Here is a 27330-nt window from a genome sequence, read left to right as displayed (position 1 = left end):
TAATTTAAAAAAAAAGTTGGACAGCCAGCTTGTAAAGATCTTGAGGTTGAGATTAAATCAAAGAATTAACACTATTGGTACAAATTTCCTATCATAGACACCCCACATGATTCCTTCTAGTTAATTTAGTATCCACTTTCCACAATGACCACAATATCTTCTGTATCACTCTAATCCAAAACCAACTGCATTCATGGCTGACGCTGAACCATCATCACCAGAACCAAATTCAAGCTCGTCAAATCTCTCAAGGTTCATTGCTTCCACCACAAATCTATCCACCCGAAAAGCTTCATCTTATTAAGATCCACTCTCTTTCTCTTCTCCCCAACAACAAATCTGGTGTTCCATGATCTTAGCAATGTCGATGGCGTGATTGGCGATATTTCTTTTTCCGGTCTCTTGGGGGAGAGACCGACGGCGCCGACCTCGCTCCGATGACGCGGACATAGACGCCGATGACCTGTGAGAGGGGTCGAACTTATGAGGCATGGCTGGAAAGTTTTGCCCGAGTGTTCTTTGATGAGGAAAGTTTTTATTGGGAATCTGGGTTTTTTCTGCGGTCCTTGTTGTGTTTGTCAGTAACGGACGTTTGCTAAATCTGTTATGGGGGAAGTGCACCAAGGTGTACTGCATCCGCTCCGCATTGCATTTACCGCGGTCATGATTGTCATACTTAACACGAAATCACTTATTGCATTCATTTGCCATCAACGGCCATAACGAAACTTTGGGAGGAAATTGGGGAGACGGGAGCTCGATTTTTTTTGGGGGGAGGGGGAGAATCATATCCGGGAAGTTCATCCCCTCCCATGTTTAGAAAATGAAAAATAATATACATATACAAAAACACACACTTCTCTCGGGTAGTTTCATCAACAAGCCCTACTAGGTATTATTCTAGCTTGGAGTTCTGGTACGTACAACATCCCCAAAGGCAAGTCTTATGTAAATAAACATAACCACGTACGTACGGACATGGAGAGCCTCCCGGTTGGCTTCCAAACCCCTCTCAACAACAACGACAACAAAAATATTCATTCATCAACCAAGACTGCCAGGTATTATGTATAGCTAGGTTGGAGTGAAATACACGTACAGCCAATGACATGTATAGTTCGATCTAATCTCAATTGACCTAGCCGAAGTTATAGTGCTTGTCTACACCCACTGACACATCCCATGTGCAGCTCATTCCCTTAGGAAATACAACCAAGTCACCGGGACCAATCTCAACCGACTCCTTTGATCCAGCAGGAGTGACCTTCACTTTTCCTTCCAGCAGATAGCAAGTCTCTTTCTCACTGTACGTCCATGGAAACTTGCTCGGAGGGCAACTCCACCTGTAAACTTAACCCCAATATCATCACTATGTAGAATTGATGTATAAATTTCAAATCAAAGATGAGAAAAACTTCAGCTGATTGTGTCCACACCTTAAGCTTAATCTTATCAGTTTAAAGTTAGAATACATGGTGTTTGCTGGCTTGCTGCTGCATTTAAATTAAGTAAATAAATCTAGAAAACACTTGATACAGTTTTAAGCATTGCCTAAACCAAGTACTGAATAAAAATTGCAAATTAGAGAACAAGAATGAATGCCTAAACTAAGTACCATCACAAGTACCGGTATAAAAGACATGAATAATGCTAACAATTACAAAACTGCTATCAAATTAGTTTCCTGCAACAAATTAAGAAACAGAGGCAGTTAAACAAACTCATGAAGTTTGTGCAATACGTTCTAAAACTTTGCAACTAATTATAAAGTTTCAGAAAGTTCTAACAAGAAAAAGAAAAGCATCAGAGGAACAAAGATGAACGATGTCATGGAACTCATGATCAAGTTGGTCTTGTTCTCAACTCTAATGCATGCAAGAGAAACAGTTTACTCATATCTCCTCCGAGAGCGATATCTTATGGGAAAGCAAAAGGAATGAGAGACAGAAATATACTTTGGCCAATTCCTGACGCCGAGTTGGGTGAGAGTGGACTCGGGAGGATTCTTTTCAATCTTGATGCCCAATTTTTCAGTAGCCATAGAAGAAGAAGAGACTGCTGCTATGGTCACTGATATTCTTCTTCTTCTGTTGGTTGTTGCAGGCAGAAAGGAGAGCTGGTGTAGAGTATGGGTGTGGGTGTTTAATATAAAGCTATTATTAACGCACAGTGATGCCATCTCCCTTATCTCTCTCTCTCTCTCTCCAAATGAGTCGTGGCTCTTCTTCTGTAATTTATATTTTATTCTTTTCAAACCATTTCTCGGTGTCCACCGCAATTTTGTAGTTTTCTTGGGTGCACTTTCCATCCTTACATACCTCATCTTTATTTCGGATTCTTGACCCTATAAATTCAATTCTTGGCAAAATTTCTATGAACGGTTCTACACACTGACGAGGTTGGTAAGATTGGGAAGGCACTTGCTTGAGTGAAACTTTCACCCAAGTTCAAGCGCCAACAATCACATGTTTCTTGTTGGTAGGTTCACGTTGCAAGTATTGGAGATCTGCGAGACTCATAGACGGCCGGTAAAAAGTGACAGCTTTCAAGAGAGTCTGAGCCATCTTGAGACCCGACTGTGGATGTCTGTAAGTTTAAAAGGTGAAAACCTTGAGCCAACGAGGTCTAACTGCTCTCACTTGGTAATGATTGCAATTGTATTGATTGCTCTCAAAGGTTTTCTCTACTACGTGGTGGTGGGACACGTCAATAGAATTGCAAGAAATTTTATGTTGATATCAAAGTTAGATCTGTTTTTATAATGTACAATTCTTATTATACTTGTCACGTGATACGTCAGTTGTACGTAAGAATATCTCTTTGTTTGACACTTATATTTAAAGGTGGATCCCGTACTAAACTGAAGTAAAAATGCCTCTACCAATGCCCAATGAAGTCTATCGGTATAGCTAAACCGAGTCGAAAGTCGACATATCAAAATTTCAACTCACCCCCTAAACCGCACCGCGCACGCCATCTTTCTCGGAGTCACAGCTCACATATCTACACCAAACTGGAAAGTAGGAAGTTTGAGACCTTGAGCGTGCTTGACCCGATCTAACTGACATCCGCTAAGAAGTCACCACCATCAGCCTAGGCAAACCCTAGTAGCCACCAACCCGTTGAGAGGATGATGACTAGGCAAACCCTAGTAGCCACCAACCCGTTGAGAGGCTAACAACTAGGCAAACCCTAACAATCGGATCGTGTAGAATAAACTACTACGACACTTATTTTGTTTGGTATATTACCTTCTGCAATGAAGTCATTTGTCCCTCAAAAACAAAAGAGCAAAGATTCTTTTTTTCTGTCACGAAACAAGGATGATTTGAAACATCTTCTCAAAAAAAAAAAAAAAAAGGAATGATTTGAAACAAGTTCCGCATACGAATTGGTACGTTTACATGCCTCTAACTCGCAGCGGTACTACTAGCTTGACTCAAATATGACACTGGTGGAATGCCTTGTTGATTACTGAAAACGTTTCTTGGGTCAATAATTGTTTTTGCTCTCACCAATCTATCATAGTTGTTCAAGAAGTACTTTTCACCCCAAACCCTGGCAATCTCCACGGCATCCTTATCCTTCTCCGTAGGAACTCTGGTCTCAACCAAACGCATCACTCCGAGGTCTAGATCAATGTAGTTAATATAAGCGGTCCTTGGACCCCATGACACATATGGTGTCATTGAATTATATAATCTTCTTATCCAACCTACGTACTCGTTTCTTTTGTAATTTTCTTCTTCCTTCCACTCCACCAGGTACTGAATTGTAAAGAGATTACCTTTTCTGTGAGGAAAAGCAATGGATTCACTGCTTATACGATGCATAATCCCACCGTACGGATCTAAGATGATGTACCCTTTCGGCTCCTCCTCAAGTATTTCCACTGCAGCCCTTATGCCTGCGTGAGAAATTGCGGTCCGCACATAATCGGATTTGGCTTTGAAAAAACCTTTGTTTTCTAAGTACCGGTTTCTCAAGTCCGAGACAGAACTTCCGTTACCTAGGCCGGAGAAGAATACGGTCGATTCGATCCAACTCATTTCCTTGCAATCTTCTTTTACAATACCTATGTCAGGAAAAACTTGATCTAGGGTAGACATCGCACTGCTTCTTGGACCCAGATAAAACCCTTTAAATGTCGCTGATATACCAGTAGTACCACTGGTCTTGGCTTCTGGCAACCCAGCACCAACAAAACAGGAAATATAGAAGTCGTCTTCTAAGTAAGGTGCAACATGTTGCCACTTATCTACTAGATTTGCTACATGGCTTTTGTTTCCTGCTCTGGACGCCACAAACACTGTTACTGTTTGTGGAACTCTTAACAATTGGATTTTCCATGCATAAACAATCCCCCAAACACCCCCACCACCTCCTCGAATAGCCCAAAACACATCCTCTCCCATGCCGCGTCGGTCTAACAACCGTCCGTCGGCATCAATAAGAAGTGCATCCACCACATTATCAGCTGCAAGTCCATATTTCCTTGAAAGTAGTCCGAATCCACCACCAGCAATATGGCCACCGGCACCTACAGTTGGACATGACCCAGCTGAGAAACCATGAACACTGCTTGCTTTGGCAATTGCATGGTATGTCTCACCTAGTGTTGCACCTCCTTCCACCCATGCCATTTCGGTTTCCAGATCCACAGAAACCGTGTTCAAATTCATCATGTCAATAATCACAAATGGAGCTCCATCAGCAGCAACAGATGATGTCCCTTCATAGCTGTGTCCACCACACCTCACTCTGATTGCCAAGAACACTTCTCTAGAGCAGTATACAGAGTTTATTATCTGCTCAACACTCTCAGGGAGTATAATGGCTATTGGCTTAGGAACTGTGGGCTCAGCAAACCGTAGATTCTGAATAGAAAAGTTGAGCAACTTAAAGTAAGAATCAGAGTCATTTTCTGTGTTGGGGAATGTAGTAAAGTTGTTGATGTTGTGGAGAGTCAAACAAGAAGTGATTTCGTCTGTAGGTTCAGCTAAAGAAGGCAAAAGGATGCACATGAATGTAAAGAACTGAGGGAATTGGTTTCTCAGGGATATTGCCATTAGCTTGGTTTCTTGGTTTCAAAAGCTGCTATGGAGCTAAAGAAACAACAGTAGTGGATTTTAATGGAACAAATTAAGTTGAGAATAATGTGGTACATTGAGGACAAACGGATGAGGAGAACAATGTAAGGGTGATATTTTGTGGCCGGCAATTGATTAAAAATTGGAAGTTGAGCAAAGCTAAACTCCTCCCACATATTTAATGGTTCAAAATGCCAAGGAAATGAAAGGTGACAAAACTAGTTTGCATGATATTAAAAACTAAAAGAGGTTAGGTTGGAGAGAGCAAAGAAGACACAGGGAGATACATATATTGCACAAAAGCATGAATAATTGAAAAGTTACAAGATGTCAATATATGCATGCCGGCCAACCAAAGGGTCCAAAGCCTGCTCATGCGTTTTTATCTGAAATATGAAATTCTATTTGCATCTCTCCATGCATGGAATCGTTATTGGCTTTTCAGAACTCTTAATTTTAGGCATTTGCCTTGTCCATTAAAGCTTCAACAGTACTACTAGCATCCAATCATGCAGGACAAAACTGATTTTAACTCAATCACAACAATATATCCAAGGGAACTAAGTCATGACCAATAGCCTGCCTGTATTGTGAAACTCAGTCTCTGACCCAACTCTAACACACTACAAGAAAGTAAATGCACTGATGTTTTAAGATGCGGGCAGCAATAAACAAAAAGGGAATATATATAGCATGCAAGATTGTTATTCTATCTATCTCAAAAGCTTCACTTAATTTTCAATAGTCCAAGATACCCTTTAGTCTAAAACTCATAATGAAACCATCTAAAAAGAACATGCATACAATTTTTTTTTTTCAAATTATACTGAAGAATTTCCACCCACGTGCAACACGAAAGTATGAGGCTAGTGTTAAATAACTACAGTACCACATTCTTGAATTCAAAACAATATTTTACACATACAGATACTATGATATGACTAACAGTAAACTACGATGAACTAAAAGTTTATAAGTAGGCTTTGACAGTAAAGGTATTATCATAGTTTCTATACGAAAACGTGTACCGTCAAAAGCTCCCCCATCCATTAATAATGCCCTCCAATTGCTGCTTGACTGCATGCTTAAAGCACACCATCTGTCTTCTGGCTTCTTCCTTCTTTTCCTTCCCACATTTTTCTTTGGCCAACGCGAACTATTATTGTCCTCTGAAAAGCAAAACAAGGGTTTCCCCAAGTCAAGTTTTGTTGAATCTGAGTAAGAAAATAACAACTCTGTAAGTGCTATATGGCATAGCACATAGTGCTAAACAACAAACTAAATAAAGAGCTATCGTATCAACCTTAGGGAAATGAAGCCCAAATGGGCTGGCGAAATATTAAGCATCACATTTATCATATGCCTTTGATCTTTCAATTACAACCTTCAAGCTGTCATCCCTTGTCCTGACCTGCAAACCAAAATGTTCTTTTTACCAGTTTGCTACATGCTAGACAGATTGAGAGCAAAAAGAAATGATTAAATTAAGCATGAGAAGAAAAAACAGCTGAATAACTCTTGGCTGACACCAGAATACAAGATGGAAGCTTCTTCATTCTGTTCAATGTGCATCCCTTTCATAACTATACCGAATTTAAATTACTACTACTGGTTACATAGTCCTGGTGTTTGTTCAGGGCAATATGCTGATTCAAATCACTTATTGGAGATATTAGAAGTATTGAAATCCAAAATGCATTATGAAATGATTGTGGTCAACAACAGAAAATGAAATTCTCAATAATAGATGGCATGCTTGTAGCAGATGACCTACTGGCCAGGAAAATCTTAACAAGAATAATTTTTGTTTAACCAATATGCAGACATGAAAAGTTATAGGATTGACGAACCTACCAACTATTCTCTGGCCAATTTTCTGATAGAAAGGGGGACAAGAAAATAAATCAAATGACAAGTCCTTAAGCTTTTCTATGTCTTGGCTTTGTCAACTAGTAAATTCTTGGTGATATATCATGTACCATAAAACAAAGAATTGATCACATATTAGAAGTTCTGAACTTCAAACAGTCTTGCGATCTGCAAACAATATAGAACCGAAACATACAATTACTCAGATATTTACCTCAACTTGTGGACTTTTGCCACGAAGCAACATATCTACACTCTTTTCTGTCTGCAGATAAGAATGGAAGAAAAAAGAAACATATAAATATGTTACTGCAGAATGGAAGGGAAAAAAAACACTAGCGCACATGCACAGAAGTTACTGCAGGAACCAAATCTGTCAACATTTTGAAGCTGGCTCCTCTTCCTTCTCACACACACACACGTATGGATACTTGGAAAGAGACATGGACCTTAGCAGTTAGTATTTTGATTGTCTAAAACATTGGACTTAAATTCAAAGGTTAATAACTTAATACAAAGTCATTTACTCACATGCTAGAAGCCTTTATCCTAATGAGAAAAGTTTTTCATCTAAAATAGTAAAATGCTCATAATACAGCAGGTGTGCTATCAGAAAACCAACAGTAAGACCATTAGGTGAAAACTTGGAGTATGATCATTACTCTAAGCCTCAATCTAATATGCTATAACTTTCGTACGAGTATAACATACTAACAAGTAGGTGTACAAACATTACGTGAGCAGGCGCCTTTTGCATGGTTGATATAAATTAGGAAACAAGGTATAACGTTCAGCAGACAGGTTTATGTTTAAGATTATGTGTACAGTACATTCTTAACCCGCTATAAAGTTTGTTATTAAACAAAGATATAAAAGACTGACATGTGTAGAGGATAAACAGGCACAAAAATAACTTTCTTCAACAATGTTGACTTCTGCAATTGAGTAAGCTGTTTCGACAGTCCAGATACCAAATATAATTTCCGGGTTTAATTTTACTATTTCCTACTTTGGTGAGAGGGGATATCAAGTAAAAACGTTTCCTTCTTTTCTTTTACTTTTTCTTTCATACTATGGGGAGACACAGGAGAGCAAAATTAGGTCAAGGTTAATATTTCGAAACAAACAGAGGAATAGATTGACACACCTGATGGGTAACCCAATAGTGTCTGTGTCTCATCTCAATCAAAAATTCAAATGTTGGAGCCGCTTGCCTCTCAAGAATGGTTTTCAGGCGTTTTCTAGCTTTGGCTTCTTCATCCCCTAAAGTAACAGTTTTTACTCCTCCAATCTGAAAACAGAAAATAAAGCTTGGAAAGGCACCTTTGACCAAATATTAAGCCATATACAATAGACGAAAGGCATCATGGCGTTAATTGCACTATCTTAAGCAAAAGAGACACAGAGTATCAGAAACAATAAAATCATATTTGGCGTGTGCTCTTCCTTCTTAAAAAATTTAAAAGCCACATAGCTAATGGCACAACTAATTAGGGACTAGCATATCATGAAAAATGAATTTACTATCTACACCTCACTCTCTTGCAAATTTGTATCTTAGAGATTTTATCATATTTGAATCGGAAGAATATCATGTATATTATATAACTAATACCTAATCATTTCCAACAAGGAATCCACAGAGAATAGTAAAACGGTGTTGATAGCTATAGTACAAGTTCCTCTCATTAGCGTTGTTGACAATCTTAATAATTTTTTGGCTACATATTCAATCAACTTGCAGGACATACTATTAAGAACAGGAGCATAACACCACAAGTCCCTTAAAGCAGATTAACAATTCAAGTAAATCATGACTGGCTTCATATATTATCTTCCTTTCATCCTTCTCTGCCTAAAGAGATTATCTTCAAACACACATTGAAGATGCATAGATGCAGGTTTAATATTCCTACTTATTCATAGATTCCATCTCAGTGCAAAACTGGCAAAAATCCAGATCAAAACTTCTCAGCATAAGTAAATTGAAAAAAGAGAAGATATTAAGTATTGACATGCTCAAGTACTGATCCTATGAAATATCTGGAAAATGTTGTACTAATCCCTGAACAATGGCCACTGGCCCATCAACAGTTTTCCTCATTACTCTAATTTACTAAAAGGACTCTGATATTCATAGCTATTATCTGGAAACTGTGATATGCCATCAACACAAAATTAAGATTTGCAAGCAGAAGGCAATCCAAATTCCAAAAAATTCAACGTTTAGTATCTTATAGAGATCAGAACAAACCAGGTCAGATAGAGTAGGATTCTTTATTATATTCTCAATCTGCTGTCCATGAGCAGTAGCAATAAGCATGACCCCTCTCTGAGCAATTGAGCGGCATGCAAGAGCTTCGGTTTCCGTGCCAATCTCATCAACAATGATGACCTCAGGCATGTGATTCTCCACAGCCTCTATCATGACTTTGTATTGCATGGATGGTTCTGCAACCTGCATTCTCCGAGCACCTCCTATTGCTGCATGTGGAATATTTCCATCCCCTGCTATTTCATTGCTTGTGTCTACAATAACCTGTTCCAGTGGTAAACAAGTGTTGAACTACTAACTGAAATACTATGAGCAAGAGAGTATGAGAGAGAGAGAGAGAGAGATCACACTATTAGAGACTAGACAAATAAACAACTTACCACTCTTTTGTGAAATTCGTCTGACAAAACTCGAGCAATTTCTCGCAAAATAGTGGTCTTGCCAACCCCAGGCCTTCACAAGTTGAAAGACATCATCATTAAGACATTGTGACGACTAGCTCAGATATGTTACGTGCTAGTAATGTGATCTTCTTTAGTGAGTAGCAAAGAAATTGATAACAACAATCTCCATAGTTAGAGTATTCCAAGGGAGGCATTTTTTGACATGGGCAGCAATAGACACCAGAAATATATTGATATTATAAGATCGCATAATGTGATATCTAACAGTACTTAGTGAGGAAGCTTATGCGATCAAAGTTATCTACTTAATTTGTTTTAAACTACACTCGTTATAAACAAGCCATAGACATTGAGTACTGTGGAAGAGGCAAAGGAGTGGTTTAATATAACATTGTAAAAGTCACATCTGAATTGCTACTATTTGACATGTTTACTAGGAGGAAAACCATTTCAACAGCAATCAGATGACATACTTTCCAACAAACAAGATGCTCTTCCCATATTGAAGCAGATCAAAAACCATGTCACTGTGACCACTGACTGCCCTTCCGACTCGGCAAGTCAATCCCACAATCATTCCATTCCTACTCCTAATAGCGGAAATTCTATGCAACGTACCCTCAATGCCAGCTCTGTTGTCACCTCCAAAATCTCGAACAGCTTCTTGAGCATGCTCCAACTCTTGCAGTGAAACCTAGGCAAGAGACACATTACTGGATTGTTATTTTCCCAATCCTCTGTGTCATGTATCATTTCAGTTTAATCTATACATCTCTAGAAAGTCCATTTAAATAAAACGGAAAGAGAAAATTGTAAGTATGCCTTTAATTTACCACAGTTGTCCTGAGATATTGCCCACCAGGTTCACCAACATAGCGTGCTTCCGGAAAGCGACCTAAATCCAATATCACCTAAATCCAATACAATACATGAGTAATCCTTGTACATAGATCTTTCATTTCTTTTTGTTGAGGAAAACAAAAGCTAAGGAAGTTGTGGCTTGGGTGGATGAAAGAGAAAAGTGAATGACCTCTAAGAGTTGAGACCTCCTGGACTCATTGAGGAGATGGTCATGTAAATCATGCGGAAGAATCTGCAACAATGAGGGGAGATCGTCCTGGACTCTTGAAGGATGATGGTGGGCGTGGGCCACCAAGCAGCAGTGGGAGGCGGAGGCGGTGGTGCAAGAGAAATACACCTTGTTGTTGTTGTACTTCCTCGTCGTCGCCAGGCACAGGCTCACCAGGTTGGCGTTCGCTCCTAAACTCCTAATACTGTCGCTCATTATTCTGCTCTTTCATGCCACAGCCGAATGGATAAGCTCTCTTTTAAAATCAAAACGGCCCGCCCAATTATGAAGGCCCAACCCAACCCATTTTCCTCCTCCAAAGCCGATCGAGGACGTCAAAGGGTTGGCTGTCACTCAAAAGTTGAAGAGATGGCGAGTAGGAGGGATGGAGAGAACAAGGGTTTGCTGTGGAAGCTTCCAGTCCTCAAAACCCAGCAACTCGGCAAGTTGGGTCCCGCCTTTGGCTTCGGCGTTGGCTGTGGTGTCGGAATCGGCATCGGCCTCCTCGGCGGTAACCCTCCTTCCTTTTTCCCCTCGATATCATCTTTAATCTTAGGCATGCCCATCCAGTTGAAACCTAGCTAATTCGTTCAAGATTTGCTCTTCATTCAGTGTTGTTATTCTTTATATGAAATTGGGTAATTATAGCTGACATGAACTGGCATCATCTTTAGGCGTAGGAATTGGTCCTGGGATTCCCGGCATGCAAGTTGCTTTTGGCGTTGGTGCTGGATGCGGAGTTGGGTTAGGATTTGGCTACGGCGCTGGCAAGGGCGTCGCTCGTGATGACATCCGAAAGTACTCCAATGTTGGCAATCTCTTTTATGGTGAAAATGTTGGCAGTCGTTCTGGAAATCCCACCTCCCAGTAAGTCCCAACTCATTGGAATGTGAAGTGCATATATATGATGATATTAGGACACACTTCTAGGAGGAGGCCTGTAAATCATTTACTTTAAACAACAACATTATCGATTTCTGGTGATAATTTTGTATTTCTTCCTGTGTGATTGATTGGATCTCTTGTGCTCTAATGTTAACAGGGATGAAATAGGCGCTCTTGTTGACGAGCTTGTTGATAATACCAAGAAACTGGTCAGAGCTACTACAAGAGAGATCGACAAGTGGACAAAATGAGTTGAGCAGCAGCAGCTTGCTTGCTGAGTTCTAGGGTACACATTTTAATGGGGGATTATTTAGGCATTGGGGTCATTAGGGATAATACATGTTTTGTGTGCATCTAGGCATACAAAGTTTGCTTATGTTATTTTTACAAGTCTGTTCTTAAGTTGCTACACCTCTTTAATTTGTGTACAGTATGGTTTATCTCAAGCTTTGGAAGATGAAATCAATAATGGATTGTGAATTTCCTTTTAGAGTTTGGCAGCTTCACATGCCTTTATATATGTCAGTTAGGTTTGAATCAATGCCTTCAACTTTGTCAGTTAAGTTATTTAACCAACTAGACAACAACACACCGACAATTTTAATACAATCATGATCTCAATGCATATCTATTAATAGTTAACCCACTTGTAGTTAGAAGTAAATATAACAAATGATCGGCTTTAGATCTTTAATTAGTGGCTTTGCACTCCGTTCGTTTCAGTCCATACTATATACAATAACTAATCTACTCGACCTCTCACTTAATAAAATGTGAGACTTATATCACTAGACAAAATATTATTACGATACATATCAATTTTATACTAGTAAAATGGTAACTAATGGAACAGCACTCCTGATTGTTTAGCAATTTAGACTAATGCCACAAAACGTCACTACCAGCCCACCGATGAGAGAGTCGATCAAGGAATTCGGCTTGAAAATGTCAAGCGACTACAAAATTCCTCCCCGAAAACTCATTCTGTCTAATTCCCTTAACGGCAGCTAACTGCATCAATTCAACAAAAACCAACCCCCCAATACATCCTTAGTGACACACTTCTTATTCTGACCGTGGTTCATATGAGATGCAGTGCCGGCCCATGGGCTGTGCCAAGGTGTGCGGTTGCACAGGGCCTCCAATTTTGGAGGGTTTAAAAAAAAATTGTACACCTATATTATGTAGAAAGATGTAGCAAATTACCAATTGGAGTTGTAGTTCGGTTGGTTTTACATTGGATCTGTGTATTGGAGACCTAAATTTGAATCTCCACACACACATTTTAATTCCCTGAGTAAATTGAATTTTTTACCCGACGTGTTTTTTTTTTGGGGTTAAATTTCCTTATTATCTCCCCCCCCCCCCCCCTCCCTCCCTTCTTCATCTGGGTGAATTTCCTCATGATCACTTTCGTAACCCTCAGTCCCTCACTTTCGTAACCCTCAACTCGTCCTCTCGACTCGGCGATTCCAATCTCCACGGCCGGCGGCACTGCACAAGAATTAGGGTTTCGGCGTCCAATTCCGCCCCAAATTTCAATCATTCAACCAACAATATATTCAAGATCAACGATTTTGAAAGGTAATCTACTAGATATAAGATGTTATTGATGTTTCCCAATTCAATGAATCAATGATTCTATTGTAGTATTGTTTATCATTCTTGATTTCTAAACATGATTTGATAAATCCCTATGACTCTGTGAGCCTGTGATTTAGGTTTGTTTAGTTACATGTTTTAGTTTGATTGTTTGAATAGCTGGTGAAATTCTCAACTAAAATGCTCAAGTAAATTGATACAGTACTTTTCTGTAGGCAAAAGTTGGTCAGCACAGGGACTTTGAAGCAGCTCTTCAGCGTTTGAGAGGAAAGAATGCCAACATTGGCAACATATCTCAAGAAGGGGCTGATATCATGGTAACCTTTCCAGCTTTCCTAATTCTGAATTCGTCTTATTGTGAAAAATCTACTATTTGGTAGTCATGAAATCATCTTTTTTGTTTGCTGTTTGATTTGCTTATATACATGCCTATTTGTGATACCATACTTCTAGTTTTGGTGTATTGTTTCTCTTTTATTAGGAGCACCTAAAGGGCCACATTTTATATCTCGCACAAGGCCTCTAAACACGACGGACAGGCCCTGATGAGATGCGAACCATGCAAGAATTTTTTCATTGAAAGAGTAAAAAATGCAGAGTATGAACATCGTACATATGTATTGTATCCTTGCATTTACATATTACAGACTTTACCAAGTTGCAAACTCATCATAAAGTTGGGTTATAATTTTGTTGTTTCAAGTGTTTTCACTTTTTAGTTAGGAATTGGGCTTGTCTCATCTGGTCCCGATATTAATCGGGATCGGGAATGGTCGGGATCAAATTTGAAAACTGAAAGATCCGTCCCGTCATTTTCTGAATGGGAAAATTTTAAGAACAACACATCATCTTTGTTCCACAGATAATTAAGGTTTTTCAACTTTCTGAAATAGCACATTAGTATATGAAATAACAAACCCGACTCACTTTTTGTACATACCGTCAGTAACACTGTTAGTTTGTCTTTTTTGTCACATTTTCAAATGGCAAATCGGTCTCTTCACTAGTCATGAAACAAAATAAGACAAAACTGGTATGGGCACCGCACAAGTTCCTCTCCAGACCCAGCTTTTCTTCTTAGAATTCACAACCCCTTATGTATCTCGCTTCATAATCCTTTCCATCTGATATTGGTTTGCTCCCAGTGGCGAGGATCAAGTAGTAAAGGCCGAACCTAAACTTGTCGAGTTGTCGGCGGCGGCGAGTGGCTAGGACGCTAGGTGTCGTTGTCGTCGGAGCTAGTGATGACCCGATTCGAGCGGGTATGAATCATAGAGTTGAGCTGGATATGTGATTGGCTATAGGTGTAGATGCCCAAAGGTAGCTTGCATTTTATCAAGGTTCGATTTGCATCCATGGCCTCTTAAAAGAGAGAAAGAGCTACATAGCCATGGTTGGATATGCATGTATCTAGCATGGCCGGTCCTGAAGGATTTAAGGTCCGGTGCGAAAAGAAAAATTAGGCCTAGAAGGAACAAAAGGAAACATGAGAACTCGAGCATCTAATTGTTATTATTTTTTTGTTTCGGAAGATTGTGAAAAATTTATAGAGATTTCTGTTATTATGGAGAAAATCAATTGCCAATCAGCCTCCTTTATTGTTATAACAAATATTCTCCATAATTTACACAATATGTATATCAATTCGAGAGAAAATTAATGAATAAGAAGAGACTCCAGAAAATCCAAAAGGAACAATTTTTTTAGTTTAGTATCCAAAAAGAAAATAAGGATTTTGTTAATCATATATATAATTAATGAATACATATAATATTTTTTTGAGTAAAAGGCTGGTGCGGCTACCCTTAAGCCTTGATTAATGAAACTATCGAATACATATAATTAAATGAACATAATATAGTTATATTTTCCCCTTTTGTCTCGGTCCCTGTGCGAGAGCACTAGGTGCACTGGGCCAAATCCGACCATGATATCTAGGCTTGTTCTTATCTTTTTGAATGAATATTTGACACTTGATCTTGTTTGATTTGTAATTAGCTAATCCGTTAGTTTATTTTCTCTTCCATGGTTAGTTTAAAAAGGGATTTGTGGTCATAAGATCAGCACCATGTGCACTTCCAATAATCTACCTCCACTGCCATGGAAATGCTTTCTTTATTGCCATGCAGTGCTGATACACCATAATTGTTCTTCATCCATATTTAGGGTCTCCGTTAACGACTTGGCTTCTCTACTTGGACAAGCTTTGCTCAGATATGCTTGGACTTCAACACTAAGTTGCCACGTCATCAGAAATCAATCAAAGGGCCAAAAGTTAAAAGTCTCCCAACATAAATTTTAGAGGCAATTTTAGACCATCCACAACATATGCATCGATCTCTCCTGAGTCTCCTCTCTGTCCTCCATGCCTTCTACAACGCAAGACCACCTGCATATCGATCTCTCCTCTTTATGAGTCCATGTCCTCCATGTCTTCCACAACACAAGTTAATTCTAGTCCTTCATTGCTTCTTAAGTTTGGGAGACGACATATAATGTTTTTGGGCTCTCTCTTCTGCTTAACAATAGAAATTAATCCTCTTTCATAATCTAGCCGGCCAAGAAATGCCATTGGATATAGTCATTGAATTCGAAAGATTCGAAGCAGACCAATAAGATTTTGGTTGATAACCACCCTGGGATTGGAGATTTGCGATTTTGAACCAAATCTGGATTAGATAATTGCCCAAAAATCAGTCGTAAATAAGTAAATTTTGGGTCAGCGTACTGGAACTTCATGAAATTGAGACCCAGATTAGTTGGCGAGGCACAAGAGAACAGATTGATTACAGTCAACGTGAATTGAATTTGGAAGAGAAGAGAACATGTTTGTTTGTTTGTTTGAAGACTGCATTTGACATGATTTGGTGTGGCTGCTTAAAAGTTGTAAGCAGTCTTTTATTGTTGTGCATTGGAGATCCAAGCACAGCTTGTCTAAGCAGACAAGCCAAATTCCAGGGTTAATTCCACAATTCTGGAAATCTGTATGTGCCAAATTTTGTTTATTTTAGCTATTAGTTTATTCCACATGCATATCCCATGAATGTAATCGATATTCAAACTTGTAACCTAGCCCTCATGGTTTTTCTCTTTATCAAATTCAATGGCTAAAGAATCAAGTTCAATAGCTAATGATCTGGAAAAAAGATGTAAACATGTTATGAACTTAACGATGTTCATAGGAAATAGATGAGAGATTGGAGGTCGAAATACAATTTTACCCTCTCTTAAATGATAATGGCATATCATGTCACGGAAGAGTTAATGTCATGTATAAAAATGAAGTCGAGTTTAGTTAAGAAGCTATAATTATCAGTGAAGGAAAGTTGATATACTGTTCTTAAAATTTTCCCTCTTCGAATTTAACCTCTGAGATGAGACGCGAGATTAGCTCAAGCCTATCCGTTTAGTTTATTTAAGGAGTCTCTTCTTATTAGTCATTAATTTTCAATTAGTTTTTCGTTGTTTTTCTTTTTGTTATAATGATAAAAAAAATAGTTTTTCGTTTGACAAACCTCTATTACTATAAAATGAGGAGTCTCTAAATTCATCAAATTATGTTTTGTTAATATTATCCTTATCAATTTAGTTCATACCGTTAAGAAAAAAGGTTATTATGGTAAATAACAAAATAAAAAAATAAAAATAAAAAAAAGATAATTAAGGTGAGAAAATGGGTAATGAGTTTTATAACTGGAGAGAATAATTGGATTATTAAGCCAAAAAAAAGCTAGTATAAAAGAAAAGAAACTCGAGATCACAAACTAAAGCAAAAAAAAAAAAAAACTACCGAGATCACAAACTGTCTATACTTATGGTTAAGTGAAGGACTCAAGGAAGTGATCTCCGACTAGTTGCAGACCCAATCAGGCGACGAGAGAGAAGGCTCCAGTGCCTGTTGTAAGGTCTGCGATTCTCGTTGATTCACTGCTTGTTTAATAGATCTGATTGCGCATCCCCTAACGATTTCGTTTGAAATTTCAATGTAGGTGGCGGACCTGGATCACCTGCACTTGTTAAATCGGCATGGCTCTTCTTGCAACCAACAACACACAGGCATCTCTCCTCTTCCTATTTCTATCTACTACTAAAATACAAATCTGGGCAGGCTTGAAAGAATTAGAGTAATTACAATTTGGTCAATTTAATCAACCAAGAGCCCAATTTGAATATTGAGCGAGTTTCTTTCTTGTCAAAATTGGTGGGCGCAGGGTCACTCTTATGATGACAGTAATGACGCCCACAAATCTGTATTTGATTTGGGTGCTTTTGTTGGGGACTTGACTGTTGAGGAGGATGCTAGCAGGTTTGTTCTCCATGGTCTTTCTACACCATGTTATGCACATTAAAATGATTACAATGCCGAATACATCATACGGCCTCTCACAAGTTATTCAACTGTAACTTTTCCTCCTCAGTGATGACATATCATTGGAAGGACTTGAACAAGAATTAGAAGAATGTAAACGTGATGACGTAAGTAACATATCTTACTTTCGATGCTTTTCCTTGAAGCTCCCATACTCGGTTTAGTTGTATTTCTTTTAGACTAGTTATTATTTTCTGGAGGCGGTCATGGGAAGAGGAGGGCTGGAGGTATGTGAAAATCCGTGTTTCTGCATTTCCATGCATCATGTTATTGCTTTCAAGCATGATGTAAAAATTGATCCCCCGATGATAGACATGTTCATTTATGCTAAAGGGAATTCCTTGAAGTGAGAGGATTGACATGTGCATATCTACTTTTATTTTAAAAAGTATTCTAGTCAGTTTTGTAACCATACATGTTGTACACCACTGGTCCTGTTTCTACACTCGCCTGTAATTCATGCATACTGTAATTTCTACGTAAATTCCTGTCACTTAAAATACTCGACTACATCAATTTTGCTACCATTCATCATAAGGTAGCTGCAAATATACTGTATATAGGCCTTATCTCAAAATATTTAATCTCTCTACTATCTATTATCTAATGCAGGATGTTGCGGATATTTTGTCTAAGGGTACGAAACTACGGGATTATACAAAGGGGGTTGAGAACAACAAACGAAAAGTTGAACTGGACTCAATCCAGGTATTGTGTTCCTCCAAAATCTCTTTACCTTTTTTGGGTATTCCAGAATTTTTAATTCATATTGCAAGATTTATGCCTGGAAAAGAATAATTTTTGAGGTGTTAGTTTTATGGCAATCCGGTTTTGGTTAGGGACACGAGTAGGTGTCTTTTACTGTGTTAGCTTTTTGTTTGTTTCGTTTGGTCTCCTTTGAAACTATTCATCCTACTCTTCCAGTTGCAAAATGTGTTACCTTTACCGGGGGATTTCGATATTGACTTTCTAAGCATGTTTAGTCATGGTGAACTAATGTTTTCTGGGTTCTCGATTCATCATGCATTTGTTAGGAGGTCTATAATATCAAGATGTATGTTTTGCTGGACTGGAACAATTTTCTTGGACGCTGTAGTTCATATATCCATCTAGATATAGCTATTTGTTTTAGGATGAGAGGTTGGATCCCCTCTTTGTAGTACCCAAAACTATGTTTTCCCTCACTGAATAGTTTTGTGGCTGCTAAGTGACTTTATGAAGATGATCTATTACTAACTTAAATGTAGGATGGAATTGATTGCATTTTCTACTATACTCGGGCCAACTTTTGAACTTGTGATCCAAATATATTATTTGATTAAAAGGTGGGCAAATTTCTAAGGCATAAAGATTTTGGATTTCACACCTCATGTGGCACTGTGGCAGTTAATGTGAAATGATGTTTGAGTTTTAATTTTGTTTCAACATAAAATTTTCTTGTTGCATGGTTATGTATCTCTGACTTTATGAGCCATTTATGTATTGGAACATACTCACATGTGGTCTGTATTTCCTTTTGTTAATTACTTGTTCCCAACACCAGTCCTTATTTTATTAGTGGGTAGGTTTCTGGGAACCGTTATAAGGAACTTTAGGATCTTACTTTGTCCAATACTGCAGGATTATATTAAAGAAAGTGATAAACTAGTATCTCTTCATGATGAAATTCGTGATTGTGACAGCATCTTGTCACAGATGGAAACTCTTCTCAGTGGATTTCAGGTATGTTGCTCCTTGCTTCATTATTTTGCCATCATTACCTTCTTTCACCTGCACGATGACTTAGCCGATTGTTTATCTCATTTTCTCACCAACAAATGGAGTGTTCCTTGCTGACATTGTAAATCTATCATCAATTTCCTGTAATACTTAAGCAACTCTTGTCCAGGCAGAGATAGGTTCAATAAGTTCCGACATCAAAATTCTCCAGGAAAAGTCTATGGATATGGGTTTAAAGTTGAAGAATCGCAAGGTATCTTTTGTCTCTAGACTCTGTATACAATTCCATTTCATTGGTATTTTTGAGGCTGAGAATAGTTTTTAGGTGTTAACTAGGCTTTCTCGATTCTTGTAAATGGTGGAATGTTAATTCATGTATTGTTTTATTTATTTTCTGTCTAAAGAAACTTTTAATTGATCACATGAGATGAGATAGGTTAAACAACAGAAAACATTAAAAGAGAAAAAAAAAATACAAAAGCTATTAGACTGCTAGCAGACCACCTATAGAAGACAAAATTAACCTAGGGATGCCTTTCAATCTATAATCAAAGAAAGTGTAATTTATGATTCCACTACTCTCTGTAACACCCCAAACTGCATAGGCACGTCACAATGCTGCGAGTCTCTACAACGAAAACCAAGAGAAACGCTAGGCAGTTTATTTAATAAAACATTTAAACAAACACAACGGAAGCGTAAAAATATTTTGTGTAAAATCTTTGAGACAGATTGCCCTGAAGCTGAGAGGACCTTAGTCGCCCAAACCTCCTCCTTCACCCCTTATTCAAGACCTACTCTCTCCAGACCACTTAAAACTTCCTTGTTGGATTACTGGATTGTCTGGTTGTCCGAAAGGTTTCTAAATATGTTTTGTCGCCTCTCTTCTTCCTTATTTTCTTGTATTCTTCTTTTCGCTTCTATTTGTCTATGTATTGGTTGCACATATTGATACACCTTGAATGATTGGTAATAGGTGGCTGAGTCAAATTTGGCAAAATTTGTTGAAGACATTATAATCCCTCCAAGGATGGTAGATATAATTGGTGATGGCGAGGTTTGTTTCTTCTTTATTGCTTTTATTACTTCCCTTAAATACTTTGGAAATTATTTGATTGAACTAGCAATAATTTTTTCTAATTTTGCATGTTGAAGTTGAAACCCTTGTTGATAGATAAATCATACTTGCTGTATTGCAATGAGCAGATGTTAATCCATTCCAACATCCGTTATATTTTGTTGATTTTTCTTAATTTTTCTCATTTCCCAAACAGTATCAATTTTTTTAGTTAGTACTTTATGGACAGTAACATGTTGCTCTCCTTTTTGCTTATTAAATTTTCATCTCATTATGTTTTCTTCTTTACTTTGCTGTTGCCACACTCATCGCTGAAATGTTATCCAGGTGAACGATGAATATATGAGAACTCTAGAGAGTCTTAGCAAGAAGCTGAAGTTTGTTGAAGCGGATCTTATGGTTAAATCTGCAAAAGCTTTAAAAGATGTTCAGCCTGAGCTCGAAAAACTTAGACAGAAAGCAGTCTCCAAGGTTGTTATCAGAGTTAGCTAATGTTGCTCACTTAATTGCTCTATGTAATTCTATAGTACACATCACATACACCGGGTCTGTGCCAGCAATAAATATATTCCTTTTAACTTGTTCTATGTACGAGTCAAGTCGACAAATATAGGAAGTCCTGTCAGCGAAACAGTTATCCATGGTAGTTTCTTCTGCTTTATGGACTACAATCTACAATATGAGTGTGTCTAGTAACTTGCAACAATTTAGGGGAGGGACTTAGTACTCTCAATACCCCAAGTTTCCCCTGTATGCCTTGTTTATAGTTATGAGTTGAAACGATACATAATACCAAAGTCTGAAGTGGATAGAATATGTTTGGCCATATTGTATGTCAGACTCTACAGCTTTATGCACAGGATATCTGATACATGATAGGTCTCGTGGTAGGTATGGAGTAAATGGCAGCGACATGTTATGGGGACGATTTCCATTCAATTGTTCTGGATTACTAAGTACCATTGTAACTTATTTTGCATTATATTCAATGGCCACATCTTGAAACTCATTTTAGTTAACAAGCTTTTCTTTTTCAGTTAATATGCTTTGCATTCTTGAATACTATGTAACTTCCAATCTGTCTATCTGTCTTCTGCAGGTGTTTGACTTCATTGTGCAGAAGCTTTATGCATTGAGAAAACCTAAAACTAACATCCAGATTCTTCAACAGAATGTTCTCTTAAAGTACAAGTGAGTAGCTTGTTTAGTGTTTTAATTAATATTCTAATTGGTTTTCATTAAAATCATAACATCTGGATCCTTCAACAGAATGCTCCTTTAGCATTCAAATGAGTAGCCTGTGTAGCAGTCACAATTGATAGTCTAATTGCTTACTCAGGTCATTGTAATATTCCAATGACAGCTGTGGTTGCAGATATTTTGAGTCTATTTAACACGTCTATTATGGGGATAGATGTTTGAAGAATATATTGAGGTTTTTTTTTTTTGTTTTTTTTTTTATTTAGTTTGGTTAATATAGGTTTAATTTTGGTTTCAAAAAAATGGCAGAATGACGAGTACATAACTAGAAAGAGGAGAGGAGAGAATGATATAAATAAGGAATGTACATGTGTCTGAAAGCATATGCTTGAAGATCACATTGTATCTCTGTATACCTGTAATTTTTTCAGTATTGTATCAGTAGTTTATGTCTGTATGACATTAACTAAAGATAAGCTTATGTTCCATTCAGACTTTTTTTAGTTAATTCAAAAAATAAAATTTCCTGTATTTTCTTTCTGCCAATGCCAGGTCTAGTTTTAAATAGTAAAGGCTACATGGAAATCGCACCTTTTCTTACTACTGTGACTTTATATTTGGAGTGATTTTGGGATTTGGCTCCTTTCTTTTTGTTGGTTAGTTTTTTCCTTTTTTTTCCTCGTTTTTAAATTTTATATTTTGTTGATTCGAGTGTGTTAATGCAGGTATGTTATTTCATTCCTCAAGGAACATGGAAAGGAGGTATACATTGAAGTTCGTGGAGCATACATCGACACAATGAACAAGGTCAACACTATGAACTGATGATCTATGACCTATCTATGAATTATGATATAGAAGATCTGGAATATTGTTTTTAGGTTAATATACTTTCTGTTTCCTGTTTTCTCTTTTTCTGAATGATTACTTGTTTAATTTTTTCAATTGTGTATCTTGTTAACTTATTATTTTGTCAAAAGAAAAAGCCCTAATTTTAGAGTGGGCACTTACAACCCCTAGAAACATATGCTTACTGCTTTTATTCTACTAGGTGAAATCTCCCTCCTCCCTAGTCAGCTCAAAACAATATAAAGCAGACAATTGTAATTGCTTCATCTGATTCAAATTTCGCTTGGTTTGATGTTTGAGGAAATATTATATATTATATATTTGATACTGAATTTTTTTTTTGGCTGCATCTTTGTTTAAATAGCAGCAAAAAGTATGTTTCCTTGTTAACAGGCATGATATGAGAAATCCAATTTTGATCATCATGTAATGTAGATCCTTCAAAGTGGTTCTTTTAGTGCCTTTACAAACTTATAACTTGATGTCATGTTTTCATATGGTTTTGCTGGTTCATACTTTATACATTACTTGTGTCATGTTTCATAATTATTCTCAATATGCAATTAGGCTAGTCCTGTATAAGGATTTTATAGGAGGCCTTTCTGTATGGAATATGCCTATGATAGAGAGAAACAAGTTGGTTTCAGACCATTGGTATTCAAAGCTCATTCATTGTGCATAGTACATTACTTGTGGCCCTTACGCACTACTGTAATTTGTTTGATAAATATTCTAGGATAATGTATGTGGCTTATTAAGTTCATTTATTTGTTTTGCAGGTGCTAAGTGCACATTTCCGTGCTTATATTCAGGCACTAGAGAAACTACAGTTGGATATTGCCACATCTAGTGACTTAATTGGCGTGGATACGAGAAATACAAGTCTATTTTCAAGAGCAAGGGAACCACTGAAGAACCGGTCGGCTGTTTTTGCTCTTGGAGAGAGGATTAAAATTTTAAAGGTACTATTTTTATATTGTTTTTCTCTGTGCAACTAAACCCAAAATTCTGGGAAAAATCTTTATTTGTGTTATCCTCAGTAAAAAGTTTTAATACTTGGTTCATGTAAGCTTAGTTGTGTTGGAGTTAGAATAAAAGCTTGTTGGAAGGTTTATAATCCTCGATTAACTAATGTAGGTTATATTCAAAATTGTGGGCCTTTTCATATGATCTTGCCTTTCATTATCAAGTTGAGATTTACACAACAGAACAACCGCTGTTATGTTCTCCTTTTTCTTTTAGATAAGAAAAAGGGGAGAAGCAAGTGGGAGGAGAAGTAGTGCACTGGGAAAGGGATAAGCTCATGCCTATGACTCTTTGGACAATGAAAAAAGAGAATCATTACAGATAGGAGCCTTGAAGTAGTATTATAGCTATTGAATGACTAGAGATTGGAGCTTTCTAGGAGCTTAAGATGAGATACGTTCCATAGCTTTTTGAATCTGTGTACTGGGTATTTGGTTTTCTATGTTCTCTGTTATACTTTAGCTTTTATTGATCGTGTTTAAAGGCAGTCGGGTTGTGTTCAGTATTTAGATTATGCTGCGGCTGCCACCTAAGAAACTGAGGCCTTTATTTGCTTTCAGATTCAATAGGGTGTTTTTCTACTCATTTATTTCAATTTTGTATATGAATATTTTTGAAGAGACATTCCAATTAGTAGAAGTGTAGAACAGCTTTTGATCATTGATTCATTATGAATGTAAAAAGGGAAGCTTTTGTAAAGACCAGATAATGTTAGTTCTGTGACGTGGAAATTTTTTTTTTATTTTTTTTTATTTATCTTGCAAAGAACACATGTCATTGTTTCATTTGTTTGTACTTCTGTTTTTCATCAGGAAATTGAAGAACCTGCATTAATTCCACATATAGCTGAAGCCAGCTCCATCAAGTATCCGTATGAGGTGCTCTTCAGGAGCTTGCACAAGCTGCTTATGGACACTGCTACTTCTGAGTACGTTTTCATTTACTAGTACATATCGATTTCTACATGCTAATGAAAGATTGTCCATATACTGATATATTTGTTTCAAAACCATTCCCTTTCTATGTGCAGGTACCATTTCTGTGATGATTTCTTTTGCGAAGAATCCATATTCTATGAAATTTTTGCAGGTAATTCTGACAGATATTTTTTGATTCTTATGGCCAATGATGGGTTATTCCAAATTGTGTGCTGATTCCAATACAAAGAGCAGAAAGCTCATTTGTGGTTTTCAGCATGTTTTGTGCTCATCTACTTGTGACTTGATTGGAAAGGATCATTACTTTGCTTTTATCCTCGCTCTTTAGGGAAGGATAAAAAGAAAAAGAGGCTCCATTTGATGACTTTAGTATGCTTTTTGACACCAGGTCCATTTGCTGTAATTGATGAACACTTCAATTCAATACTCCCAAATTGTTATGATGCTATTGGTGTAATGCTTATGATCCGCATTATACACCAGCACCAGGTAATGTTCCAACCTTCTAACTTTGTATTTGAGTTACTTGCGTCGGACCATGCTTTTTGCTAGTTATGTATAATTAATCATCTGGTTAACAGTTTCTAAAACTTGATATTGTGTGATGTGCACATTTAGTGATGATTCCGATGGTTGCCTGTGAGTCAAAATTGTATTAAAAAGAATATTAATTGCACCAAGATTGAGGCCTAGCATAAACTTGATATTGTGTGATGTGCACATTTAGTGATGATTCCGATGGTTGTCTGTGAGTCAAAATTGTATTAAAAAGAATATTAATTGCACCAAGATTGAGGCCTAGCATAAACATGACATATCACTGACATGCCATGTAGTATATATGATTAATTATAACTAGTAATTGTCTTTGGACGGCTGGACCTCCTTATTGTGTGGCGTGCAAACCCTTCTTTTTCATGACCGCTTTTAATGATGATTCCAAGTGAATTAAAAACATATTTGAAAGTACTGGATGCTTATGACATGTCAGTGTGATTACGACTAAAGAGTGTTGATACTGAAACAGATTTGAGCTGTTGTATTTGGTATGATAATTTCTCAGTAGTTGATAGTTTACCACTTTCTTTAAAGTGTGGCCATTCTATGAAGGATGTCCTTGGCGGAAAATCTGAATGATCTCTAATTGTTCAAGTAATCATGGTTGACATTTGAACATTGGCTAAAAAAGTTTTTTATTTTTATTTTATTATTATTTTTTTATAATCTTGTATACACCATATGTCCATTTTCAGATAGCATTAGCCGCATATTTACTTGTATATGCAAGGATACCTTGCCAACAATTTTTGCCAATGTTCCACACAAACTCATTAAATGTTTGTGCCCATTTATTTTTTGTGGAAATGGGAGTGCTAAAACCCAATCCAGAAACCCTTCAGAAATTGTATGTTAGAGAAACTTAGGGTGCCTTTCAAAGGTAAGGATGTCAGCTGTGCGGCCCAAGAATCTGGCTCTCCTTTCTCCATCTTTCTATATACATAATTATACTTTCTCCTCATTGGTGGAAGAGAATGATTGACTGCAACAACTTGGAAATATTAGTTTCAATCCAAACCTCTTAGTCTTCTCATGTTAAAACTTCTTACTATAATAGTATTGAAACTCTATAGCTGAAAGGTAATTTGTTGTTTTTCCTTTGCAGCTCATTATGTCTCGGCGGCGTATCCCATGCTTGGATTCATACTTAGACAAGGTGGGTTTTTAATTTGCATGCAGATTAGTCTTGATATATGTGTGTGCACGCTTGCCCTATGTTGTATGCATGGATGGTGATGTAACCGTCAGCTCTTGAAAATACGGTTATAATCAGCAACGGCACTATATTGGGACTATTCACTTGAACTAAAAATAAGGGAAAGATCTTTCGGTTGAACTTGTAATCTCTATTAACGATTTCGTTTGATAAAAATAAAAAATCCTTGTATGGTATCATTGGGTCATGCTTCTTAATGTTTGTTGGACTTGCATAGTCCAACAAATGAATATATCATAATTCATTTATGTATGTTTACAGATCAACATTGCCCTTTGGCCTCGTTTTAAGATGGTGTTTGACCTGCATCTCAACAGCCTGCGCAATGCGAATGTGAAGACATTGTGGGAAGATGATGTTCATCCTCACTATGTCATGAGGCGATATGCTGAATTCACAGCTTCACTTATCCACCTCAATGTTGAATATGGAGATGGGCAGGTTAGATATGAAAATGAACTTTAGAGAGGAATTCTTACAAAAAAGTCGGTGCTAATTAGGATTGTTTAATCACGTAGTCTACTTATCATCATTTACTTAAATACCCTTTTATGACTTGCAGCTTGAATTAAATTTGGAAAGACTGAGAATGGCTGTTGATGACTTGCTTATCAAGCTTGCCAAAGCATTTCCAAGACCAAAACTGCAAACTGTGTTTCTGATAAACAACTACGATATGACTATTGCAGTATTGAAGGTAATTTCTTGTTTCTTATTTCTTTCTTTTTGAAAAACAGTAAAAGTAAATCAAGGACCTCAATTAGAAGTCAGCACAAAATTCTTGGAGGGTTTTGGCTAAATATCTGAGACTGGTTAGTCATATTAGTTGCAGTACTGCCTTTCGCTGTCGTTTTTTTACAATGTTTGTCATCTCAATACTAGGAAGCTGGCCCGGAAGGTGGTAAAATTCAAATCCACTTTGAGGAACTGCTTAAAAGCAACACAGCATTATATGTGGTAAGTGTCTGGTATCTTTCAGAAAATGTTATGTTGCAAACTGAAAAATTACAATCTTATAAGCGGTTGGGACCATGAGTTACGAGAGATGCTGAAGAGACCACATTTAACAATTTGTTGTTCCACTTTTAGTCTACATGATGTGTCAGTCAATGTGGCATTTGTACCTTGGGCTATGCTATGGAGATCACATGATGTTAGACATTTTATAAATGCCATATCATGT

At 37.3% G+C, this 27330-nt stretch overlaps 6 protein-coding genes across 6 annotated transcripts in view; 2 read left to right on the top strand and 4 right to left on the bottom strand.

Annotated features, from left to right (window-relative positions):
• Positions 1 to 258, bottom strand: part of LOC101299159 (protein ASPARTIC PROTEASE IN GUARD CELL 1-like) — a 2958-nt gene extending 2700 nt beyond the window's left edge. Inside the window, exon 1 of the mRNA XM_004292367.1 lies at positions 187 to 258. Within this exon, the coding sequence (XP_004292415.1) occupies positions 187 to 258 (72 nt within the window). The remainder of the gene's footprint in view (positions 1 to 186) is intronic.
• Positions 259 to 769: 511 nt separating this feature from the next.
• LOC101291295 lies at positions 770 to 2198 on the bottom strand. The gene is made up of 2 exons (XM_004290230.1): positions 1956 to 2198; positions 770 to 1343 (listed from the first exon to the last, which is right to left on the bottom strand). Exons 1-2 carry the CDS (start codon positions 2177 to 2179, stop codon positions 1139 to 1141), a joined length of 429 nt encoding a protein of 142 aa, XP_004290278.1. The 5' UTR covers positions 2180 to 2198; the 3' UTR covers positions 770 to 1138.
• Positions 2199 to 3410: 1212 nt separating this feature from the next.
• Positions 3411 to 5069, bottom strand: LOC101298864 (reticuline oxidase-like). Its single transcript, XM_004292366.1, has one exon. The coding sequence runs from the start codon at positions 5067 to 5069 to the stop codon at positions 3411 to 3413; it is 1659 nt and encodes a 552-aa protein (XP_004292414.1).
• Positions 5070 to 5907: 838 nt separating this feature from the next.
• LOC101291002 (uncharacterized protein ycf45-like) lies at positions 5908 to 10942 on the bottom strand. The gene is made up of 9 exons (XM_004290229.1): positions 10669 to 10942; positions 10472 to 10549; positions 10112 to 10332; positions 9615 to 9687; positions 9214 to 9498; positions 8107 to 8250; positions 7174 to 7224; positions 6394 to 6501; positions 5908 to 6259 (listed from the first exon to the last, which is right to left on the bottom strand). The coding sequence occupies exons 1-8, from the start codon at positions 10921 to 10923 to the stop codon at positions 6430 to 6432; spliced, it is 1179 nt and encodes a 392-aa protein (XP_004290277.1). The 5' UTR covers positions 10924 to 10942; the 3' UTR covers positions 5908 to 6259; positions 6394 to 6429.
• A 1-nt stretch (position 10943) lies between these two features.
• On the top strand, positions 10944 to 12126 carry LOC101290710. The gene is made up of 3 exons (XM_004290228.1): positions 10944 to 11218; positions 11382 to 11574; positions 11750 to 12126. The coding sequence occupies exons 1-3, from the start codon at positions 10951 to 10953 to the stop codon at positions 11841 to 11843; spliced, it is 555 nt and encodes a 184-aa protein (XP_004290276.1). The 5' UTR covers positions 10944 to 10950; the 3' UTR covers positions 11844 to 12126.
• Positions 12127 to 16960: 4834 nt separating this feature from the next.
• LOC101315194 (vacuolar protein sorting-associated protein 52 homolog) overlaps positions 16961 to 27330 on the top strand; it is an 11432-nt gene continuing 1062 nt past the window's right edge. Inside the window, exons 1-19 of the mRNA XM_004290227.1 lie at positions 16961 to 17099; positions 17184 to 17250; positions 17406 to 17500; positions 17613 to 17670; positions 18176 to 18271; positions 19184 to 19285; positions 19452 to 19535; positions 20259 to 20339; positions 20688 to 20831; positions 21460 to 21551; positions 22286 to 22367; positions 23189 to 23371; positions 24248 to 24363; positions 24466 to 24524; positions 24762 to 24862; positions 26037 to 26087; positions 26409 to 26588; positions 26710 to 26844; positions 27030 to 27104. Coding sequence (XP_004290275.1) covers positions 17221 to 17250; positions 17406 to 17500; positions 17613 to 17670; positions 18176 to 18271; positions 19184 to 19285; positions 19452 to 19535; positions 20259 to 20339; positions 20688 to 20831; positions 21460 to 21551; positions 22286 to 22367; positions 23189 to 23371; positions 24248 to 24363; positions 24466 to 24524; positions 24762 to 24862; positions 26037 to 26087; positions 26409 to 26588; positions 26710 to 26844; positions 27030 to 27104 — 1764 coding nt within the window. The 5' untranslated portion in view covers positions 16961 to 17099; positions 17184 to 17220. The remainder of the gene's footprint in view (positions 17100 to 17183; positions 17251 to 17405; positions 17501 to 17612; positions 17671 to 18175; positions 18272 to 19183; positions 19286 to 19451; positions 19536 to 20258; positions 20340 to 20687; positions 20832 to 21459; positions 21552 to 22285; positions 22368 to 23188; positions 23372 to 24247; positions 24364 to 24465; positions 24525 to 24761; positions 24863 to 26036; positions 26088 to 26408; positions 26589 to 26709; positions 26845 to 27029; positions 27105 to 27330) is intronic.

This window comes from Fragaria vesca, linkage group LG2 (assembly GCF_000184155.1).
Source record: "Fragaria vesca subsp. vesca linkage group LG2, FraVesHawaii_1.0, whole genome shotgun sequence".
NCBI lineage: Eukaryota > Viridiplantae > Streptophyta > Magnoliopsida > Rosales > Rosaceae > Fragaria > Fragaria vesca.
This window is presented reverse-complemented; position numbering and strand designations above follow the sequence as displayed.